We start from the raw sequence: 18,495 nt of genomic DNA on the forward strand, positions 1-18,495 counted from the left end.
TTGGGCCTATGTTGCAGGTAAAGCTTTTTCTTTCTCATGCAAATACCTCAGAGTACGTGGACAAAAAAATGTGTGTGTCATTTTATTTGTATAGCAGAGAAGATTTTTAATGTATTTCATTTTTAATTCCAACAAAGTATTTAGGCAAAGCAGGATGATAAGCCTCTGGACAAGCTGCATTGACTTTACAGTTAAAGATATGGTCAAGGCATGCCACGCCTATGGATGGATTTAAGAATGTGATTAAGTGTGTTTCCCATTTGGGATCATTGGCACTAATAATCCAGGACGGAATGTTTCCTGGGAACTAATGACTGCTGGGAAGGAATTATATGAATTGCACTGCTAATCCCAGCTAGTCAGTAAAGGCCCTCAGTGGAATTCTTTACTGCTGTTTTGAGACTAATAATAATTATTTAAAACACTTTTTCTTCTTACTTTATTTTGAACTCGGGGCATGTCATGCATGCATCTCATTGACGTTAGTATAATGTAGTCATGGTACAGAGCAGCCCTTTGAATGCACTTCATCAGGTCACAGCAAGCAAAATTCATAGATTGCTGGCTTCTGATGTCCACTTTCTTCTTTGCAGCCAAAAAAGGTGTTTTATCACAGTAGTGTGATAGAAGTAGCCAGCCTCCCCTCTCTGGGTTTAAAAGGGTTAGCAAGAGGCTAATGGTATCTGTTGATATGCAGTGTGAAGCCAACAGTGGAAACAATGAAGAAGACTTGTATTGTTAAGTGATCTGAGTTTGGTTAGTGTTAACAATGTTTCTAGAGAATTACTGTCTTGCACATTCTATAACTGCGTGCACAACATACATAGTGAAATATGGATAATTTCCTTTTATGCGGTTTGGCTTAAACCACAAAATACAGTGGAATCCAGTTCTAGTTAGACATTTTATTTCTTATTGCTGAGCTAGAAGTGAAGATTTACTATAGTTTGAACTGCAGTTTGTAGTTTCCAAATTGGAAACAATGTCAACTATTTATTCTCCTTGAGAATTTCTTTATTATCTCAGAGTTCAGTATTTTCTTCTGTGTATGATACTTTATTTAGAACAGCTGAACTGTTGTATTAATGTATTGACATTGATTTTTCAATGTTTAAATCTCTTCTATACACATGATAAATGCTGTGGAAATTAAACGTTTGTTTTTATATGCTAACATAAGTTTTCAAATATCTATGACAATTTAGTCTTCTATAGGGTTAGAACTGAAGCTATACATCACTGCAGAGTAGGCACCAATAAGATTGTTGAAAAGTACTTTTGATTTCCACATGAAAATATTTCTGAATTTAAACTGTTGTGTAGGTAATGTAGATTTCATAGAAAATTCAGCTGAAAAAATAGAAATGCATAAAAAATTAATATGAATTGATGAACAAAGATGAGTCATTTTTAAACATAAAAGCTTGACATAGTTTGCATGAGTTTTTTCACTGCATTGAAGTGATGCTAGCAACTTAATTTTTTTTCTGAATTTGTTTTAACCACTAAGCTTAAGTGATTTTTATCTCTTAGGAGTGTTCATGTTTTTTTAATCCATCTGTCCCATGCCTAGCAATCAATCTGCCTTCCAACCTTCCCTAGCAGTCTTGTTCTTCCAACCCCTATGCCAGTTTTCGTCCCTGCATCAGTTCTGTCTGGCCTCCAGCTCTGTCTAGTTGTCCTCTTTTGTCCTCTTCTAATCTGCTCAGCCCCAATGTAGCCCACTAATTCTGGTCACCTTGTCAACACTGAGTCCTCACTGTAGCCCCATTCTTCTCAAAGACTTCTTTGCCTCCCCTTTGAAGCAAGGGCAAAAAGGTATCTTGTAACAGGGTCTGTTTCTCCCCACTTCCAGGCCACTTGCTGCAGGTAGGAGGAGGGAACACAGAAGCCATCCTGTTACTCATATTGTCTGGGAGGAAGTCCTCTGAGCTACTGGGCTCCCTTGCTCCCTCTTATCAGAGCAGTCTCAGGATTATCAGATTTGGGGTGGGGATTGTTGCCTGAGCAGCCGTGGAGAGATTCTCTCACATCTGCCTAAAATGGGGTTTCTGGTATCTCCTCTAAAGAACCTTGTTCTGGCCACTGGCTACTGTTAGGATATTGCTTAGCGAGACCTGATTTGATTCAGTACACCAGTTGCAGTGTCCCAAGGTTACTCAACAAGTAAAAAGTAATGAGCAAGTAATTTTTAAGATGGATCTGAAAAATGCTAACTTATTTTGAAAACAATGCCTGTATCTTTACTTGAATATGAACAGTTTTCTCCTATGTTAAATCATTATCAATTATATTTGATTTATAGGTTGCTACAAAACTGCAATGATGACAATCTGAATGTTGCACTTCCTATGAGAATGCTTGAGGTATTTTCATCTGAGAATACGTATTTGCCTGTTTTACAAGATGCCAGCTATGTGGCATCGTTAATTGAACAAATTTTGCACTACACAATTCACAAAGGTCAGTAGCTGGGAGTATTAAAAATTCTGGGACAAACTCAACCTTGAACAAAATGTGTAGCTGCTTAAAGCCATGTTGTTTAATCTCTTCTTACTCTTACAGTACACATAATGAATAATATTAAGAGTCTACAGATACTGAACTGTTGTTTGTGAACAGAATATTGTAACACTCACATCCTGAGGCATTCTGTCAGGCAGTTTATGCAGATGTTTAACATGTAATTTTGCAATTGGTTAATATTAAGTAATACATCTATGTTGTTTTTCTATTTCACATTTAAGTAAATAACCTTCTTCCAAAACCTAAATTGTACTTTTACTTTGAGACATGATTATGTAAAAACAGTGTCTTCTTTTCCCTTTATCTGCCAAGTGGTAATTATAAAAGTCAGTTTGTGTTAATTTTTAATCCTGTTAACACTGTAGTGCCAACACGGCAAAGAGATAGTGACCTAGCTTTTATTTCCCTTGTGCCATCATCAGCAGTCCTGTTTGCTAAGTTACAATCACTTGCACCTGTGCAAACCTATTGAAAGCTAATGGATTGTGTAAGTGTCACTGAGGGCATAATTTGGCTTGTGGAACTTTATTACTTGTGGGGACGTGCAAAAAAAGAAAGAATCCAACTTGGCTTTCTGACCCTGGTTGAGCCTGTTAATTAGAAGGAATGAAAAACCTTTTACTTGTAAACTGAGCGTCTTGACCTAGCTATTACTGATAGAAAAGATGTCACTTTTATGTTAACTGCTTAGAATATATCCATGTTTTAGTTTAAAACATAGTGAACTAAATCTTGCTCATCACATACTAGTATAGATATAACTGGGACTGCTACATTCATAAATTACTTTTTACTGGAGGATGTTGCAGGCTGACTGCTGTGCATTAATTTGACTTCGTTAGAAGTTTGTTAAAGCCATACTTGTATTTTTATATAAATACTATTTTTTTTAAATGTTTGGAAGCTCTAGCCTACACACTGTAAAGTTTGTGTTGTTTTTTTTTTAAATTTTAACACTTTTCACAAAACCAGCAGTTGATATACCTGCACCAGAGTACTTTCACAGTCTTTTAATGTATTGTCTTGTACTTAACACAAAGACTGTGCAGTCTTTGGTAAGACTCCACGACTTACTGTAATACAGGTCATTAATGACAAGTTGGTTGAGTTAAGGCAAGTGGAATTTTGTGCAGTGGACACAAGATCTGCTTAATGGAAAAAATTGCAGTAGTAAAAAGAGGGGCAAAATGGTTTTCAGGATTTGGAATGTGATCAGTTCTATATAGCGTCACGTATAAAAATGACATTCAGAAGGACTGAACCTAAAAGCAAAGAAATCTTTCAAGTATATATTTACTCATAATTTTTTTTCCTTTGAAAAGACCTGTGCATCTGATATTTTATAAAGGATTGGTGTTTATTTTTTAATGCTTTTAGGTATTGAAATGCCTGTATATAGTGATTTAAATACTGGTTTTGGTGTATAGATACAACTTCTTGTTACCAGTGCTCCTATGAAGTAGAGGGAAGTAAAGTACCTTATTAGTCTGAGATCCTGACTTCTCTGGGAAAAGAGTTGATATGTATTAGCTGCTGTATTAAAATCCCACCAGAGGGAAAACAAATGATAGTTCATCTTCAGGTGTTTATTCACATTTGTGCTGCTGTCAGTGTGTATGTGCCCTTTTGCACTCATCCAAAGTACCTGTGGCAACATTTGGGCCACCAGGATCTGTGACCAACCCCAGCTGCCCCTCGGTTTCTTCTCTAGGGGAATCCAGGGGCTATCAAACTACACTGTAGCAGGGAAGAGGGGTCGGTCATGGCCAGTGCCTCTTGAAGAACCATTTTTATGGTTGAACATGGCATGTTCAGTATATATGTCTAAACTTGAAAAGAGGTGCTTCATTTGAGGAAAATATTGTAAATATGAAACATTTATATATTGTTATTGAAGCTGAAGAAATTAAACCAATGACCATGTTCACAAATGTACTCTGACTTTTTCAGAAGTCAGGAGTATTGTTGGGAGGGAATGGGCCCAACAAAGAAGTTTTCCTTAGCATTTCATTCTGGTGTAATTCTCAACTAGCAGATCTGTTTTAAGTTCTTCCCAACTTTCAATTTTAACATGTAATAAGAGAGTGAAAAAGATCTTCATTTTCTTAGTCTTTAAAATAGGCTGAAAACATCTTTTGAAGGTTTATTTCCAGATGCCATGGGTTGGTTTTGGCTCATCAGAGCAAATAATCTTAATTGGACATATTTATTATTGATAAGCTGTCCTCCCAAGATTTCATTGATAAAATACGTGCTCCTGTGTTAATTAAAATATTGATGAAATATGTGCTCTGTGCTTTAAGTTCATTGACCAGGAAACTGAATTAAATAGGATGGACTTGTACAGTAACTTCTGAACATTAATGGTATGAAAAAAGATTGACACTTTTGTTGTACCCCTCTGGCTCAGTCAGGATACCATGTAGCATGCAGGCTCTGGGATATAATAATAATGTCTGAAATTTCAGAAAGCCAAAATGTGACAGGAGGACACATTTGGAGAAAGGAAAAACAGGGAGTTAGTATCCTATTTCTGGTTGGCAGCAGGAGCAATTACTTTTTGAAAGTCAGTCTAATTCTGCATACATTTCTCTTTCTCTCTGTTTAACAACATAACGTATATTTCCAAAAATGTTGCTGATCTTTTACATGAGTTTTCTGATGGTAACTTTTTTTGTTTTTAAAATTTTTTTTAGTTTACCTACATATTGCTTAAACAAGACAAACTAGGAAGTGTAAGATTTTTCACTTGTAGAACAATGGCGTAATAATTTATAAGTAAAGGAATACATGGGCGCAACTTTTAAAAGCTTGTCTATATGTTTGTGTCTCTTGTAGGATACTACAGGTCTCTTTATTTGTTAATTAATAATAAACTTCCATCAAGTATTGAATATTCTGATGTTTCTCGAGTTCCTATTGCAAAAATACTGCTAGAGAATGTTCTGAAACCATTGCACTTTACGTATAGCTCCTGTCCAGAAGGTGCAAGGTAAGCAAAGGGGTGTACCCCTTAGTGCTTGTATATCCACTCATTCTTCTGAAATACATAGGGTATATGCATATAAATTTTAGTTAAGATTTTATATGGGCTGCTGAATTAATTGTAGTATTACAATTTTTGTAACATTTGGCACAGAAAAGGATGTGGCTATTTCAGACATGGGAAGGAAGCATTTAAAAGGCTGGCAAAGGCTGATATGAGGAGGTGATCAATAGAGCCCAAAGGGTAGCACAGTGTGGAAGGGATGAGAGAAAAGAACTAAGCGTGAGTGCAGAAATTCAGGCTTGAGGGTAATCTTGAAGAAAGAAAAAGAACTCTGATGCGAGAGAGAGTATGGGAGACCTGTGCAGAGACTCCAGAATAATTAGCAAAGTCATAATGTTGGGAGGCAGATACAAAGTATGACCAAAACCAAAGCTGTTTGTTTTACTATATGTGGTAGTGGATAGTGCAGTGAAGTAGATTTTCAGGAAAAATATGCCTTTTACTGCATTCTGTCACTTTATATGTCATTTTTCACAATACTGAAATAATAGTTTCAGAATAGTTTTGGTGGCTGCATTAAGGCTTTAACAATACAGTTAACTTGATTAAGGAAAGGGGCATAATTTCATTTTTGAGTAATCTGATAACCTTGTTTTAGTGGCATAGAATTAGTAGAATGCAACTACACAAAGTTTCTTTGATAGATAGAATAATACGTTTGAACTTACAAGTTTATGATAAATTGTTTCATGGGTATAGTAGTGAAAAGTTGTTTGCAATTTTATTAAGGAACTTTCACCCCCCTTCAGGCAACAGGTATTTGCTGCCTTCACTGAGGAGTTGCTGGCAGCACCTTTTACGGATCAGATATTCCATTTCATCATTCCAGCGCTGGCTGATGTGCAGACCACTTTCCCTTATGAACTCTTTCTGAATGCACTATTACTGACAGAAAGTGGACGGTCAAGAAAAAGTGATAGAGCTCCCTGGCTTTTTTATTTTGTTTTAATGGTTGGTGAAACATATTTAGGTATGAAAAATATTTTATCTGTTAATACTTTGTATTTTTTTATATTACCATTTTAAATTAACATGTTACATATAACATTCTTAAGAGTTTATTGTTTTGAAAAAAAAGATAAGTTATGAAGGCCATGATTAAATGTATTCCTCTTGCAAACTGCTCCAAGATTTAAGGAGCACTATGCAACATAGAGCATGTTGTGAATGGGTAAGAAATTCTTGTTAACCACAGCATTAATCTGTCGTGGTAGAGAAGCATATGTGTAATACTTTTGTATCAATTTATTTGAAATAGGATCTCTTTCTGAGGAAGGACTGCTTGTGTACTTGAGGGTTCTACAGACCTTTCTTTCTCAGTTGCCTGTGTCTAGTAGTGGTACAAATTGTCAAGATGCAACTAGTGATTCTGAAGAGGAGGATGAAGAGATCAGTAAGATGATGACTACCCATGTAAGCATTAATGAGTTGCCTGTAAAACATTATTATAAAAACATTATAGCTAAGGAACATCCCTTCGTTATAATCCCTCATTTCTCGTTATTGGTAGAACGAAATGTGTGTTAGCTAATTTTGGTTCTGTTAACAGGTGACTGTTTAATTACAGGTTTTATCATAGTCTTTCTTTTAAAATTATTTCTTGTATATTTAGTATGAAAATGCATGAGAACACCAAAGATATAGCTGGACTGTTAAGTTTCCTTTTCGATATTGGTTTTATGGTAATTTAGAGACAAAGTATAAATTTTCTCTTCCTAGTTCTCTCGTAATTTTCTCACAATGTGTTTTATACAGCTAGGTAAGATAATTGTTGCCTGGTAGCCTGTTGTGCAGAAGACCACCTAATCTACCATTATTTGTAGTGGAAGAGAATGGCACTCTCATAGAGCGTAGAACTCTAAGTGACTGTTAAGAAAGATGCTGTGATCAGTAGATTGGTGTATGTTACAAGCAATAGTATGCTGCAGATATGTGAATATAAATAAAACTATAAACTACAGAGGTAAACAGTTTTTTTTTAATCCTGTATTTTTAAATGGAAACCTAAATGTAGTGCGACTAGAAGTTGCTAAAAGTACAGGTTAGAAACATGATCATTGAGAGGCATACATTTATTTTTAAAAAGTTACCTTTTGTACTGCATTTAAAATAAAAGGAAGCCTTTATTCTCATTTATAATGGGAGAGAGAAGAAGAATATTGGATTCTACAGAGACATAATTATAAACTGCTTATGAAATGGTTTCAAAAATAGTTTTCTACATAAAATTCTTGCTGTTAGCAGAATTTATTACTGTGGTCTTTTTAGAGCTAATACAGTTGTGGTGTGCAAGCAGTGCTACAAGATGCATGTATCCTGGGTAGCCTGGATGCATGCTATCTTCTTGCAAGAGTTTAATTATATGGGGCTCTTATAGCACCATGGAGCAGGGAAGTGGGCTCAGGGCCTGGCATATCTTTACTTTGCTTGCACTGTCTGTACACAGCTCAACTTCTCTTCTTCCTTCCTCATATCTAATAACTTAACCAATTCTCATTCAGTCATTACCAGCATTCCAACTTCCAACCCCAGTTTTGGCATCGGGTTTGGCTTTGGATCCAGCTTCCAAAGCATTGCCTGCCATCTAGATGACAGCTCATTGGAATATGTCTGGTTTCAACTGTTGAGTATCTTCTTGTAGCTCCAGAGATCTATCTCAACAATCCCCAGACTGTTGAAGAAGATTGTCCAAGGCACTGCTGCCTATGTCATCTCCTCCAAATGTTTTAGATCCTTCTCAGATTAAACAGCTTCCCTGGACTGTGGTTAAAGACTGGGTGATTTATAACGGTCTAATTATCATGCTTGAAAAAAGATTCTATCTTCTGTCTTTTCATGAGAAGCATGATTTCCAGGATTTTCTGGACTTTTTTAGACCTGGAGCCTATCAAGTCCTCAGGCCCTTCAGATTTTGATTGAGGAAGATTTTTCACCTAGCATTTAGTCTGGTTGACATATGACGGCAGTCTGGCCTTACTAAAGTTCCCTTGCCTATCAGTGAGGTGTGAATGAGTTTGACGAATTTCATGTGAAAGACTTGCAACTGAGACGATTATAGACAAGCTGTTCTGGTCCTTTCTAGAGGGGGCTAAGTATTTTTATGCCTTCATTTCTGAGGGTACTGACAAATGAGTATGTATGGTTATGACCAAGATGTGGGTAACCATGCCTGGTTCTTGGAGTCCAGACAGGTTCACAGCCAGAGACTGGAGCTGGTGGTCAAGCCAGAGTTCAGTCTGGATGCCCAAAGTTATGGTGGGAATAGGCCAGGGTCAGAGAGGTAGGAAGGTCGTCATGGACAAGCCAGGATCAGGAAGCCATGAGTCAAGCCAGAGCTGAAAGAGGAGCCACAGATCAATCCAGGGCCAAGAAGATAGAGTCAGGAACTAGAGTCAAGGTGAGGGGCCATGGTTAGGATATTCTGCTAGCTCCTTGGGCAGCTTGTTCATTCCTTGTGCCCGCCTGCTGCCCTTGGATATACATAGCAGACCAGAGCTAGTTGCCTGAGGGATGACTTACCACAGTTGGGTAGCTGTCCTCCACCTCGAAAGAAAAATAATCAAGCTTATTGATGACTTTGTTTGCAGGTCTGCATATGGGCAGTCCTTTAAGGAGAACGAGAAGTTACCAGCACCTGGAGGTTCTTGAGATGCGTTTTCCTTATGCAGATCCTGGTCTCCTTTCTGTTCTTTGGTCGTGGAACTTGAGAATATTTATTTCTTCGGTTTGGAGAACCAGGAAAGGCACAGCTATGGAACTCCCCTCAGACATTGCTAAGGCAAAAAGTCTTCAAATTTGAGTGCTACGGTGTATGCATGCACACAGGAAAGATGTGTATTTGGACAACATATCTTGAAGAACTCCAGTTACTGTTTCCTGTTCAGATCTACAATTGTCCTATTAAAATCCCAGTCCCTTTCACAGTCATTTCTTCAACTTTTACTTTCAGCATTTGCTACATTCTTACTCTTTGATCTATGGAAAATACAACTGAAAGTACGATCTCCTTTTTCCTAGGTGTTATGATTTTCTTGTTTCTTTTCTTACAGTAACTAGTCAGTGGATAAAATGCATAAGCAGTGTTGGGAGCAGTGGCCAGAACTCAGGACTGTTTCCCAGTGGAGTGCCCTCTTACAGCAGTCAGTCACCCTCTTGATTGCTCTTCTTATGTCCCAGTGCAACTTTCATTCTTTCCTTCCTCCAGAGAGGAAGTTTGGAGCCTGCACTGAGTCTTGCTTAGCTGGTAGTGTAGCAGAAAGTGGGACATGTGGTTTAAACCTCCAGTTGGGCCTAGAACCAGGTGTCCTGATTGAATCTGCTATTAGATGAAAGTGCCAAAAAGCCCTGCTGAAGCACAAGAGATATTCAGATGGTGGGGAGCCAGGTTGATCTAATGTGCTGCTTCTTCTGATAAAGCATTGTTTGTTTGGGGGGGGATTTCACATGTGTTGGCAGCCTGTATGCCAAATTTTGAGCACAGAGGGTATTTTTGTTACAAACTTTTTTTTTTTTGTTGAATCTTCATAATGTAAATACCAACAGGACATTGAGTAAAGGATCTGTAGGGGTTGGCAATGTCTGAAAGCTGACTAGGAAAAAGAAATCTAGATGTCTATTCAGGTTTTGTTTATACACCGATTTATAAATATACTGCTATATTTTGCCTGTCCTGAGACTTCTGTTCTACCACAATATATAGTAGAACAGAAATTTTTCATGGTGTGCAGTTCACAGCCTGCTTGGACCACAGCAGGTTGCCAAGTAAAGGACGCTTACTTATTGCTTCCTGCAGCTTTTACTTTCAAGTGTGCCACTTTGCCATTCAGCCGAAACTCATTGTGGTCCTGATCAGCTGATCAGAAGTGGTGCAGATTAGGGGTGTGCGAAACGAGCCATATTCGATTCTTATTCGGCCTGAATCGGGGGACAGTGATTTGATTTGGATCACTGTCCTGATTCAATTTGATTGAATCCCAGGATTCAATGCTGATTCAGAGGATCAACGATTCGGCCATAGACACAGCTTTAAATGTTTTTTCTACATACCTCAAGGTACCAGGCGCAGCTCGTGAGCACTGAGATAGTGGGGCAGATGGAGTGTCCCACAGGAGCGCAGCCTCCCCTCCCCGTGTGCTCGTTGGCAGACCTGGAAGTACTTCTGGTCCGCTTCTGGATCCGCTGCTGAGTGCGTGGCCCCCACCCATGGCCCCCCAGCTCGGCAATTGGCCACGGGGACCCCGGGTGCCTCCCCAGACCCAGGAGGCACCAGTTGCTGAGCTGGGGAGAGGTCCTCCACGCACTCTGTGGCAGACTCAGAAGTGGACTGGAAGTGCTTCTGGTCCACTTCCAGGTCTGCTGCCGAGTGCATTGGGGATTCTCCTGTGGGATACTTCATTTGCCCCAGCATCCCAGCATTAATGAGCTGCCTGGTACCTTGAGGTATGTAGAAAAAACATTTAAAGCTGTGTCTGTCTGAATTATGAAATCTCTCCAAATCGATTCAGAGGGTTCTGATTCGATTTGGAGAGATTAAAGGGTCTCCTGATTTGATTTGGAGATTCAGCCGCCAAATTGGGCTGAATCTCCGCCGAATCAAATCAGCAACCAAAGCTTTGCACAGCCCTAGTACACATACACTTTAGATACTGGAATACGTGTATCCAAATGCCTGATTGATACATGCACATGGCTAGATAAGCAGTAAGATAGTTGAGGGCTCACTTGCCTGGACTCCATTCTGGTCTTGTAAACCATCATAGCTTGCTTAGTGTCTATATTGGTATTTTATGCCAGTTAAGAATTTTGCCTTGTGTTCACATACAGTGCAGACGTAGTCATCTGCCCAGAACCAACTGAAATCACAGGGAATCTCTTCACTGAATTCTTTGGGCATAGGTCAGATCCAAACTGCACTCAAATACTTGTCTTTCCAGGGACTTAAACCAACTTCTTGTTTGTTACTACCTGTGAAATGTTTATGCAGTTCTTTTAACACTATGAGGCTGTTGCTTTTTATAACATTCTGAAACATTATTAAAAAAGAAAAAGCTATAGGCTTTGATAAATAAATGTTTAAAAAGTTACAAGAAGTGGGTTTTTTTTATGTATTTACAGGGTGATGGGAGAATATCAGTGCAGTGTATAACAGAGGAGTGTCTAAAAAAACTCGCTACGAAACAGCAGACAAACACCCTGTTGAATATGGTCTGGAGAGATTCAGCGAGTGAAGAAGTCTTCACACTGATGGCATCAATTTGCCACATATTAATGGTACAACACCGGATGATGGTGCCAAAAGTCAGGCAAGTATAAATAATATTGACATTGAACTCTGTTAGGCTTAAAACTAGTTTTACTGTGATGTAGTTTTAGGTGTGCCTGTGAAGATGATCTGCTGTGTCAACTGTAGCTTTTCTCTGTTTCAACTGTGAGAGATTGAAATTGAAATGTTAGTTTTTAGACTTCATTTGGGATTCAATATTGTCTTTTCGCTACCTTTTTTATTCTGGACAAGATCACTGAATATAAAAAATATACACCTCAAGCTTGTTGCTACTGAGTTAAATTATTTTCTGTGTTGTGGGCTTTAGTGTGTGGTGGTGGTGATGGTAGGTTCATGGTTGGGAAAACAGAATTATAATAACATAAGAACTTTTCAGTGTTGATCTTTCCTAGTAGCTATCTATATAACGTGTTATATAGATAAGGATGCCACAATTCTTTTCCAGTATTGAGCTATTTTTAGATGCTTTAATATTTAGAATTTTTAAATAGTTAAGCTATATCTCCCTTGTTGCAGATTAAGCCAATACTTATCCTGCTCTCAGTGGATGTAGAAAACAATTGTGTCTGTGCAGGTGTAATGTGGGAACTGGGTTGAAATGTCAAATGTAAATGAAAACTTGGACCTGTTAATCTTTGTAGTGTTTCCTTAAAAAAAGATTGCAAAATCCATGTGTTTATCTGAGATTTCTTATTTTTGTGTGTGTAAAATACCCAGTATTTTGGGTATTGCTGATGCATATTGTTTTTAAATGAAGGCTTATCAGTAATAGGTATTAAACTATCCTGGAGTGAGTAGTTTTAGGTAAAGGTATACAGTTGTTGATAGTAAAACAGAAAGCTCCAGGTATTTTTGGAATGTAGTAAATATAATCAATTCAAACTGCATTGTAAACAATGTTACAGTGAACTAACGAGGTGCTATCTTAGCCCACTGGTGTTTATAGCTGTTAGAGGAAGTAAGATGTCAGTGAAACTGTGATTGCTCGATTAGGGTAATTAGCTCTTTGTAGACTAATTGCATTAGAGCAGGATGTGAGATCTGAAGATCATAGCAGCAGCTGAATTAGTATGCCTGCTTTATTGTTGCAAGCAGTCCATTGCCTTGGATAGTAATTACTGGATTTAAATGCATCACTGGTTTGACTTGAGGTTTACTGGTGAACTGTGTGGAAAAAGAGGTGCTTAATGAATAAAGAAGTTGTATACAGCCTTAATTGAATGAGTATGGCATCTATTTCCTCTCAGAGCCATATTTAGAACTTTGTAATTATTTGTGATAATGGGATAGGCATTATGTAACAGTATATATTTCACAGGTTATGAAAGATCAATCAGTAATTTAGAAATATGCTAGCAGTTTTCCATAGTAATTTTAGAATAGTTATTGAAAGGCTGAGCGTGTAATCTACAGGAGTAAATAGCTGAAATGTTTGGAGTTTTATTTTCCCTTATTTTTTAGGTTATTCATTAGAATGTTAAAGGACATTATCAGGCAAAAAAAAAAAGCCCCATAGTTCTAAGAAACCTATCAGGGTTATTTAAAACACATTCTGGTATTAACTGTTGAAAGAAATTTTAATGTTATTAGAGTTCTTGGTGCTGAACTGACTAAGGTCAAAAAGCTCTTTTTGTCTTCAGTGGATAGAGGATCAGGACCTAAATTGCTTTTCACCATTTATACTCTTAGTTTACTTTTACAATTACAAGTATACATGTATGGTCTCTTGCAATTTATTTCTTATATGGTAATTCTGTATTATTTTACAAAAAAAGTTAGACAAATGTTAAAATCCAAATGCAGAACTCCACCCAGACATGTCTTGAAATATTTTCATAAATATCTTTGTTTTGATGCTGGGTTTAAGTCCTCTGATCCTGTAGGCAAGTAACAACATGTTTCACTTTGAGCATATGAGGGGTCTCTTTATATTCAGTGGATTTATCCTTATGGTTAAAATGAAGATGTATAATGCAGACGTTGGCAGGATTAAAGCCTATATTTTCATCTCTGCCAAATATAAATGAATCTTGCCTCTCTTTAATGATCATTTAAAATTTTGGACTTATAGGTAATGCTCCAAAGAACATTTAAAAATCAATATACCTCTTTCCATTTTGTTCAGTAGGCTTTGAATTAGGCTTGCGTTACTTCCCTGTCTTTATAAATATTCACATGCTTTTTTTATTGTAAAGAAATTTGCCTGGCATTTTGAAATATTACACTTTGTGCAGTTTTAATACATAGTTCAAAGCTTTTAGCTCATTTTTTTCCATTTATAAACCTCTTGCTTTTTTGTAGCCTGTTGAGAAAATGCCCCTCCTTGTTTCAGCATGTAAGTGACAGAGGTTCAGAAGTGCTGATAATGGTAGTTCTTGTTTAAGTGTCATTTGTAAGATGTAGTTCCCACCCCAACTGTAGACTGGGATGACGATGCTTATAATACAAAAGTAATTTTATGTCTGATTTTTATGTAGTTCTCATCACTACTATAAAATGTGCTTTCTTGAGCCTCATTTATTTTAAATGAGTTGTTTAAAGTAATGTGTATTAGGAAGTCATAATTTGAAAAATGGGAACAATTTAAGGTAGCAACAACAATTCATTCAAAATAAACTTTTCAGTTACAATATATTAAATGATCTGGGCATATTAATATAATACATTATTTGTTAGTATTATTATATAATAGTTTACTGTTAATATATTGCATGATTTGCTCTCACTTTAATTTTAATCCTTACTGGTCAAATGGGTTTGAAGTCAGAAAAGATCAGTGTAAGAAACGTTAGATTTTTTTTTTTTTTTTTGATGGAACTCTCAATAATTAAGGCAAGGCATGGCAATTTAAAATAGTATGGAGAATTCAAAGCGTTGCAAAGGGAGACAATGAATATAAGTAGCTAAGTGTCATATTTTAATACAGAAAACATTGTTAGTATACACTATTAAGACTAAGACATAAATAGTAGGTGAAGAATAAATGACTAGACTGCAATTTTTAAAAAACTTTAAAAAACTCTGAGGTTCAAAAAAAAAGTCCAAAAAACTTTACCATACAATGGATTCATCCTGTGTAAGTCACTGGAAACCTAGTTTGTTTTCACTTCCTGTGGCTGGCTAGTACTACAGGATGGATGCTTTGGGTGCATGGTATTCTGGAACATAAGCATTGTTTTGGATCAGATCAGTGGCTCATCTGTCCTAATAACTTATCTTCAGGAGTGATTAGTACCAAGTATCTTGGAGGAAAGAACTTAAAATTTTTGTGGTGGACAGTTATAGGGGAGGTTTCTAACCCAACCAGTCAATGGTTGTCTTATGCCATTAGCTATGAAGGTTTATATCCATATTTTATTTTATTATGGGTTTTTAATCCATCTTTAAATCTTGATAAACTCTTGTGCTCAATAGTACCTTATTACTATAATTGCCATTTGCTAATCCTATTAAAAAGTATTTTCTTTTATAATGTTGCCTTTCATTTTGTATTAGAAATGATTCCCAATAGAATTCTCATACTTTTTCTGTATAACCTGTTTTCTTATTTGTATCTTCTCTAAACTAAGCAGTATTAATCTTTTAATATCTATTTGTATTTTCAAATAATCTTACCATGTAGCTGATTATTTAAGCTGCTTGCTCTCTGCTCCCTTTATTTTATTTATTTTAAAATAAGCATGTCCATAACCAAGCTGAAATTAATCTCAGAAGTAAAATATGACTTGTTTTAACTTTATGAATGTTTTAATTTTTACTGTATATTACACACGGATATGGGAGATTATAGAAGCTTCTGAAGGTTAGGAAGTCAGTTGTACTTTAACTATGATTTCCTACCTTTATAGCTGTTCTTTTTATAATGCATTTAATGAGGCTCATGAAGTATTTTTAGATATTTTTTTTAGTTTTAGTATCTATGCTAATACAACATTTCATAACCTATTCTATGTTAGTTAGTATGTGAATATTTTAATTTTATTATGCATCAACATAGGTCAGCCCTGGCATATTGGCATCCTTAGATAAATCTCTCTTCTGAAGAATTCACTATTTTACATGAATTGGTGCAAGTAGTGAACATGCTTGTAGTCAATGAAATGAAGATGTGGGGTGAAATCCTGGCTCCATTCACATCAAAGGGGATTTTGCCATTAACTACTTGGAACCAGGATTTCACCTATTGAGCACAGAATTTTTAGATAGTTTGATACTGAGGTATTGTAAAAAGATTCTGTGCTTGGCAAGATACCCAAGTTGTTTAGCATACCCGTAACTCCTTCTGCAGGGGGGATTTCCAAAGCTCTTGTTGGAAATACATTATCCTGAATATTTATTTGTATTACTTATGCAGGAGTGTCTTGACTTCAAGTAATGATAAGGATTTAAAAATAAACATCTTTTTAAGTGGCGATTGTATGGTGGCCTTGGTGATTAGCAGTCTTCTGGCTGGTTTGTGCAGAGTAATTGCTAACTTCAGTATAACTGCTTCATAGTGACAATACATTACTGCTCTTTGGCTTACAGAACACTGCTAATCTTTTCACACAGATAGATAGATGATAGGTTAGAAGAATGGCATGGTGGTGTAACATTAGCAGTCTTCATTCCAGTATAGGTAAATTATTTTGGATTCTTTGTAACTGTTTTTCTTTTGAGAACTTTCTCATTTTAGCAAGCCTATCAAGGATTAAACTCTTAGGTTGGCTTTTCTGGCTTTGTTCAAGGACCAGAAACATTGTATTGAAATCTCCAAAACCTTTTTAACTTATCAGCATTATACAAACTTGTTGTGATAGATATTCAGAGGAAAGCATAAAGCATCATTCATTTGTAGTTGAATCCTGGAGGAATTGTGTGGCTCATTTATGGTAGTCATATATTGTATCTTTTACCTGTGACACCTTGCAGATCTAAGGAAGTGTCAAAATATGCTGCCCCTGCTACAGTGACCTTTCCTAGACTGTATGAGCTTGTCTCATTCTATTGTATTCTCTTCATTAACTTAAATGGTCTCAGCGGGAAACTGAGCCCAATTTATGACCTAGACTGAAAATCTTGTCTTTAACTAATTAACTTATAGTGGTGCCTCAGCTAAATAAAGCTTAATGGGTCATTTAATCTATCCTATTGCACAGAAGGAATTTGACACTTTTTTTTAAAACCAAGGTTGCCCAAAATACCTTTTTAGCAAATACATATAAATCAGTGCCCTTTGTGAGCAATTAGATACCTGTAGGGAGAAACTGCAGGGTTAGCTGTCAGTGGTCATTATATACTTAGATATGGCAGAAGAGATCATGTTAAAGCGTGTATGAAATAGAACAAAAGCCATTAGACTAAATTTAATTCTTATGGTCTTGATAATTAAGGCATTACTTGTGACCAAAGTTGAGTTTATTTTTTTACATTTATTTATTAATTTATCAGATTTATCTGTCACCCTTGTACTTAAAACAAGATGAGGCAGGTTCACTTAGATTCAAAAATATCTCTTCTTAGCACTGGAACTGTTAAAGTACAGTTAGATTTTAAAGAACAGTAAAAAAGGGAAAATTCGGATGTACAATCTGGCTGATTTGTATTGTTCCACAGTGGCATACATTGTCCAGGTGGAATAATTGAATCTGACTGAAGAAGAGAGATTAGTGATACTTCTTCTACATGCTGATGTTGGTATTCTCTTATTTTTTGTTCACATATGATATTTTTAGGGGTTTTTTTTAAGCTGCCTGCTTGGGTTCTGTAAATATTTGACTTGCAGCACGTTTAGATTTTTTTTTAAAGTTAAGGGTAACTTTTAATTTCCTGGGCATGTAATGTTTGATTTCTGTAGATAATGAAAACATCTGTAATGGTCTTTTACCCTAAGTTACTGATATGTACTTTCAACCATATCTGCTTTTTAATGTAATTTTGTCTGGGGATATTGATTTTTGTGACACTTTCTCTATCATATCTTTCTAAACAAGAACAAATAAAATGAATGTTGTCTCCTAATTCTTAAAATTTTCCCTGGTGAAAACCAGGCAGCAGAAAAATCCAGATTTTTTAAAGAACAGGTGTTTTCCCCATCCCTGAAGAGTGGATTCCCAAAGTCTTATTCACATTAATTACAATGATTCATTGTTGCCCTAGGAGCTTGTTTCAATATGTACTTATTTTAGTTTTTTATTCATGTCAACCCTTTGTTTATAGTGGATATCTATGGAATTGCATTAATGTAAAACTAGCATGGTGAATCAAGTTTGGCATTTTTTTTGTTTTAATTATTTTTTGGATTAATGCCTGTGTTGTGATCAAAGCTGCGAATCTTCAGAACAGCGCATCATATTTTGTGTTTAGGCAGGATGTGATTGCAAATGATGGTGAGATACAGTGCCACCTATACTCCTTCCTATTTGAGTCGAAATAAAAAGCCTGGTTTTCAGAGGTAGTCAGCATCTACAGCTCTCCACTGACCAATTGCAGCTGTGAATGCTCAGCACTTCTGGACTCAGGCCATAATGCTTTAGCAATTGCTGTGGTTGAACCCCTGGATGTATAGGATGAAGTCTGCAGACCTCTGAAAGATGGATAAAGCTTACGCAAGGGTTATTACTCTAAGCTCTTAAAGTTTGCCTTTTTTTTTTTTTTT

At 36.5% G+C, this 18,495-nt stretch overlaps 1 protein-coding gene across 2 annotated transcripts in view; it reads left to right on the forward strand.

Moving 5' to 3' along the window:
* Window positions 1–18,495, forward strand: part of UBE3C (ubiquitin protein ligase E3C) — a 129,750-nt gene that overhangs the window by 41,173 nt on the left and 70,082 nt on the right. For both annotated transcript variants that reach the window (XR_002095784.1, XM_019508157.1), the window contains exons 6-10: window positions 2,306–2,463; window positions 5,365–5,518; window positions 6,325–6,545; window positions 6,834–6,988; window positions 11,690–11,877. Coding sequence is in view for 1 of the 2 variants with exons in the window: in XM_019508157.1 (XP_019363702.1) it covers window positions 2,306–2,463; window positions 5,365–5,518; window positions 6,325–6,545; window positions 6,834–6,988; window positions 11,690–11,877 (876 nt within the window). In the remaining variant the exon portion in view is untranslated. The remainder of the gene's footprint in view (window positions 1–2,305; window positions 2,464–5,364; window positions 5,519–6,324; window positions 6,546–6,833; window positions 6,989–11,689; window positions 11,878–18,495) is intronic.

Source organism: Gavialis gangeticus, unplaced genomic scaffold (genome assembly GCF_001723915.1).
Source record: "Gavialis gangeticus isolate Ggan-Ray unplaced genomic scaffold, GavGan_comp1, whole genome shotgun sequence".
In the NCBI taxonomy this organism is placed as follows: domain Eukaryota; kingdom Metazoa; phylum Chordata; order Crocodylia; family Gavialidae; genus Gavialis; species Gavialis gangeticus.